Consider the following 4,163-nt stretch of genomic DNA (forward strand, 5'->3'; position numbering starts at 1 on the left):
TCCCTGTGGCTGGTGGGAATGGTCCGCACTCGACTCTGGGCACATCCAGTCAGTCTGTCCTCAGGAGACCCTCCAACCTTCGCGGTCTCAGAAGCCACTGGTTTTTAAAGCCCAGCCCAAGATGCCCACCAGTGCTACGTGTTAACCCAGAACCGCCGGATGGGGCTCCTCGTTGGCCTGGAGGAGGTGGTGCGGTGCGGGTGACCAGACTGAGCACGCTGAGTCCCAGCCACGCGCCCCCAAGTGTTCCAAGGATTTGGCGCGGTGGGGAAGCCTGGTCTGCCGGAGTCGGCTGCTGGTGCGCGGGCCTTCTCGTGTGTTCGTGGGTTTCCTGCGGGTTCTCAGGAGCGGCCACCACGGCAGCACGGTCCCCTCTGACAACTGGCCGCGCTCGGTGCAAGTCGCACCCGGAGGAGGTCCGAGCTGTCCCAGTCCTCAGAGCGCTCTGGCCTAGTGGACCCCTGGGATGACCTTCTTTTTACCCGCCACCCCAGCATCGGTCTCAAAGCTACGACTTCAATAGAGAAGCATTACAATTTAGGGACCGGCCTGGGCCAGGCTCTGGCGGCTCGTCCTCGTGTCGGGCCGGGTTCCAGCGCTTAAGAAATGGGAATTCGGCGCGCTGGAGCCCAGACAGGAATCATCCCTGTCCAGGGGTCGTCTACAGCACTAGCGGGAGGTTCGGGGCGGGGGGGGGGAGGGTTGGGGACAGTGTTAACTGAATACCTGAAGGTGACCAGACTGAAGACATCTTTGCAACAAAGAGCAAAGCGGACATCGGAGAAGTGGAAAGAAGAACCCTTATCTTTTTGATCTGCTTCTAAACTCTGAGACTGCTGCTAGCCATCGAAGGTGTGATATTATGAGGACTGAGGAGCCAGGGGCCAGAGGCCAAGTGGAGGAGAGCTGCCTGCTTGAATGCTCAAAACTACCAAAGTCTGAGTTTAGGAAGTCCCCACAAAGCACTCAAGTCGGAAAGGGTGGATGGACTGTGGGAGTTCTGGGCTATGGAGTGTGAGCAATGAGATGTGGCCTTCGTTCCAAACGGTAGGGAGTACTCAGAGTCGCTTTCCCCCAAAGTCTCTAATTACAGAACCCACTTACCATTGACCCAACCTCTAAAATCCCGCCTTTTCTGGCAGTCCTAGGGCATGGGCATCCTCTTGTTTTCTTTGCACCCTGAAGCTGAATCCCTGTTGCAAAGTCCTCTCAGAAATGGTTTTTCAAGGAAACACTATGAAAACACTAGTATTTTAAATATACCTGATAGCCGTTTATTTTCCAAGAGTAGATGCTCTTTGTTTCAAATTGCTCTCCACTCACCCTCCTGTTTACCTCAGAAAACTAATCAACTTTAGAAAAATAGAGAATAAACCAGGCATAATGCAGCATGCTAGGAATTCTGATTCTGGAGGCGGAAATAGGAAGATCGCTGGCTCCAAGCCACGGAGAGCTACCCCACAGAAATTATGAGAGAGAGAGAGAGAGAGAGAGAGAGAGAGAAATGGATGGGTGGGGTGGGATAAGAGAATGGAGGTTGGATTAATTCCTCTATTTTCCTTCTAGAAGTTTCGTATCTATTAAAGTATTTTATAAGATAAACTTTTCAACCACAAATATTTGGAATTTTAAAAACCCATACTTAAAATGTCATTCCTGGAATCTATAATGGACATAAAGCATAAAAACGAATTGTGAGATAAAAAATGTAAATTTTAAAAGACATTCCATTTATGAAAAGGAATAATGAGACATAAGAGGAAACAAGCGATGTAGCATCCTGATTTAGTATTTTATTCAATCTACATGACTAGGCTTAATTGTTCCGGAATTATTCTATTTATATTACATACGGATTTTGGGGATCAGAGCGTGTATGCATTCTGCATTTGACTGGGGACCACTTGCAGTCCCTAGGGAATGAAGATGGGGGTGTTTCGTGTTTCCAGCTGTTCTGATTTTTATTAACAACAAAACATCGCACTCACGTTCACAGTTCATAGGTCCCCCGGGAAGTATGCAAATGGAAACGCCGTGGAAGCCACAACTGAAGAGGACAAAACAAGGCGAGACTTGAAGCTCCCAGATTTCCCTGCGTTCGGGTCAAGAGAGCAGAACACAGTAGTAATAGTTTGGCGGGACTTATTGCATGCTGCGCTGCTGGTTTTCCACGCACAAGTCTAGCAGGCAAGTGATGCAAACCTAGACAGCGAGTGGTTCCGCCCTACCTCTTGACTCCAGGTGTGCCAGGGTGAATCAGCCTGGAGACTGGGCTTGGACACAGTTTAAAATGCAGGCAAGGTCCCCTCTCTGCCCGAAAAAGCGGCCAGAGTTGTCAGTCTGCTGTCCTCGGCGGCAGGTTGGTGCTTCAGCAGCGAAGCGACCGCCGACAGGTGCCGGCCCAGCCTCGCGCCTTTACCTGGAGAGCAGCTCCTGGAACAGTGCTGCTGCTCCTGCTGAGGCTGCGGCTGCAACACTGTCCGGGCGGCGGCGGCGGACACTTGCAGCAAAGGGGAAACGGCTTGGGGGTGCAGCAGGCACGCTGGGTGCTGCAGCAGGTGGCAGTAGCTCCACGGAACCGAGGGCGGACTCTGCACAGCCCCAGTACCTCCTCCTCTGACCCCCTGCATGATGCTCTCGATGGTGAACGAGGTACTCCCACGTCCGGGCCGAGATTTCGCGTCCTCGTCCTCGTCCCCGCCCCAAGGCTGGGAACTCAGTGCAGGTGACAGTGCGGGGATGGCACGGGGTGCGGCTGGGTCCTCATCTTCGGCTTTTCTAGGCGCTTCGGCGTAGGCGGGGGTGGAGAGTAGCAGGTAGCGGAGAGGATGCGGGTGCAGCGGCAAGCCGGGGCGACTCCCGGGCAGGGCGGTGGGACGGGTTCCGAGGCCAGGCTGCGGCGGGGCAGAGTAGCGGAGCAAGAGGCTTGGGTGGGAGACGTGCAGGGTTGCGGGCACAGCGGGTGGAGGGAAAGGACAGTGCGGGTGGCCTCCCGGGGGCGGGTGGTGGCGCTTGAAGCGCTTCCTGCGCCGTAGGAAGCTACCATTGTCGAACATGTCCTGGGAGGCGGGATCCAGGCTCCAGTAGTTGCCCTTGCCCGGGTGGCCCGGCTCGCGGGGGATCTTGACGAAGCAGTCGTTGAGCGACAGGTTGTGGCGGATGCTATTCTGCCAGGCGGGGAACTTGCGGCGGTAATAGGGAAAGCGACCGCTAATGAAGGCGCAGATGCCACTGAGTGTCAGGCGCTTGTGCGGGCTCTGCAGGATGGCCATGGTGATGAGCGCGATGTAGGAGTACGGGGGCTTGGCGGGCTGCGTACCGTCCGTGGCGGCGGTTGCGGCTGTCCGCGGCGCTCGGAACTTGCGGACGAGCCCGGAGGAGTTGCTCAGGTCGCCGCGGTCCTCCGTGCTCCTCCGGGGAAGCGAGCGGGCCCCGGACCCCGGCAACTGTGGCTCCAGGCACATCTGGCTTATCTCCGCCTTCTCTTCCTCGTCCTCCGTCTGGTCTCCATCTTCCTCCTCTGCCAGCACCTCGATCTCAACCTCATCCCGGTCGGAGCTTAGGGGACTGGGCTGCGGAGTGGAGCAAAGGCGCCCAGCTCTTGTCAAGTTCATGGAGGATGGGAGGGAGAAGAGGGATGGACGTGGTGGCAGCTCACCTGGTTTGGGGTGGGTGGGTTAAATGGGCTGCGTCTGCCAAGAAGCTGGAGTCCTCCTGGGTTAGACTTTCTTGTTCCTTCTGTTTCTTCTTTCCAACACCGCGTGGCAAGGTGAATTTACTGTTCTAAGTTTCTCTGAGACGTGTCCGCTATATATCCCTCTTCCCGTTCCTCAGAGTGGGGCTGCTTCCTCCTGACGCGGTCCAATGATGAGGGTCCTCGGTCCACCCTCATACCCACCCACTTACCAAGGAAAGATGCTCTGATCTTGGTTTAACCAGACAGAGTGCTCTGGCGTTGTCTGGGCTCGGTTAATTTTGCTCTAAAACTGCACAAGTAAGCTTCAGGGAGGAAACTGTCACCACATCGACATTCAGACCTACTGGCTTTGGCGCGGGAGAGGTAAGAATGTATTTCAAACAGAATGGCTCACTGATTTAATGCTATATGCCCCGTTCAAGAGAAATGGCCCCTGGCCTCCACGCAAATGTCTCCAGATGTTCTC

The 4,163-nt window shown here is 55.2% G+C and overlaps 1 protein-coding gene across 1 annotated transcript; it reads right to left on the bottom strand.

Moving 5' to 3' along the window:
• Positions 1-1,868: 1,868 nt before the first annotated feature.
• LOC119827786 (forkhead box protein D4-like) lies at positions 1,869-3,805 on the bottom strand. Its single transcript, XM_038349682.1, has one exon. The coding sequence runs from the start codon at positions 3,612-3,614 to the stop codon at positions 2,286-2,288; it is 1,329 nt and encodes a 442-aa protein (XP_038205610.1). The 5' UTR covers positions 3,615-3,805; the 3' UTR covers positions 1,869-2,285.
• Positions 3,806-4,163: the final 358 nt, after the last annotated feature.

The sequence above is a fragment of the Arvicola amphibius genome, chromosome 1 (genome assembly GCF_903992535.2).
Source record: "Arvicola amphibius chromosome 1, mArvAmp1.2, whole genome shotgun sequence".
NCBI classification, from domain to species: domain Eukaryota; kingdom Metazoa; phylum Chordata; class Mammalia; order Rodentia; family Cricetidae; genus Arvicola; species Arvicola amphibius.

What these genes read in the sequence shown, in the direction of transcription:
- LOC119827786 (XM_038349682.1), bottom strand. Translation starts at nt 3,614, where the DNA reads ATGAACTTGACAAGAGCTGGGCGCCTTTGCTCCACTCCGCAGCCCAGT.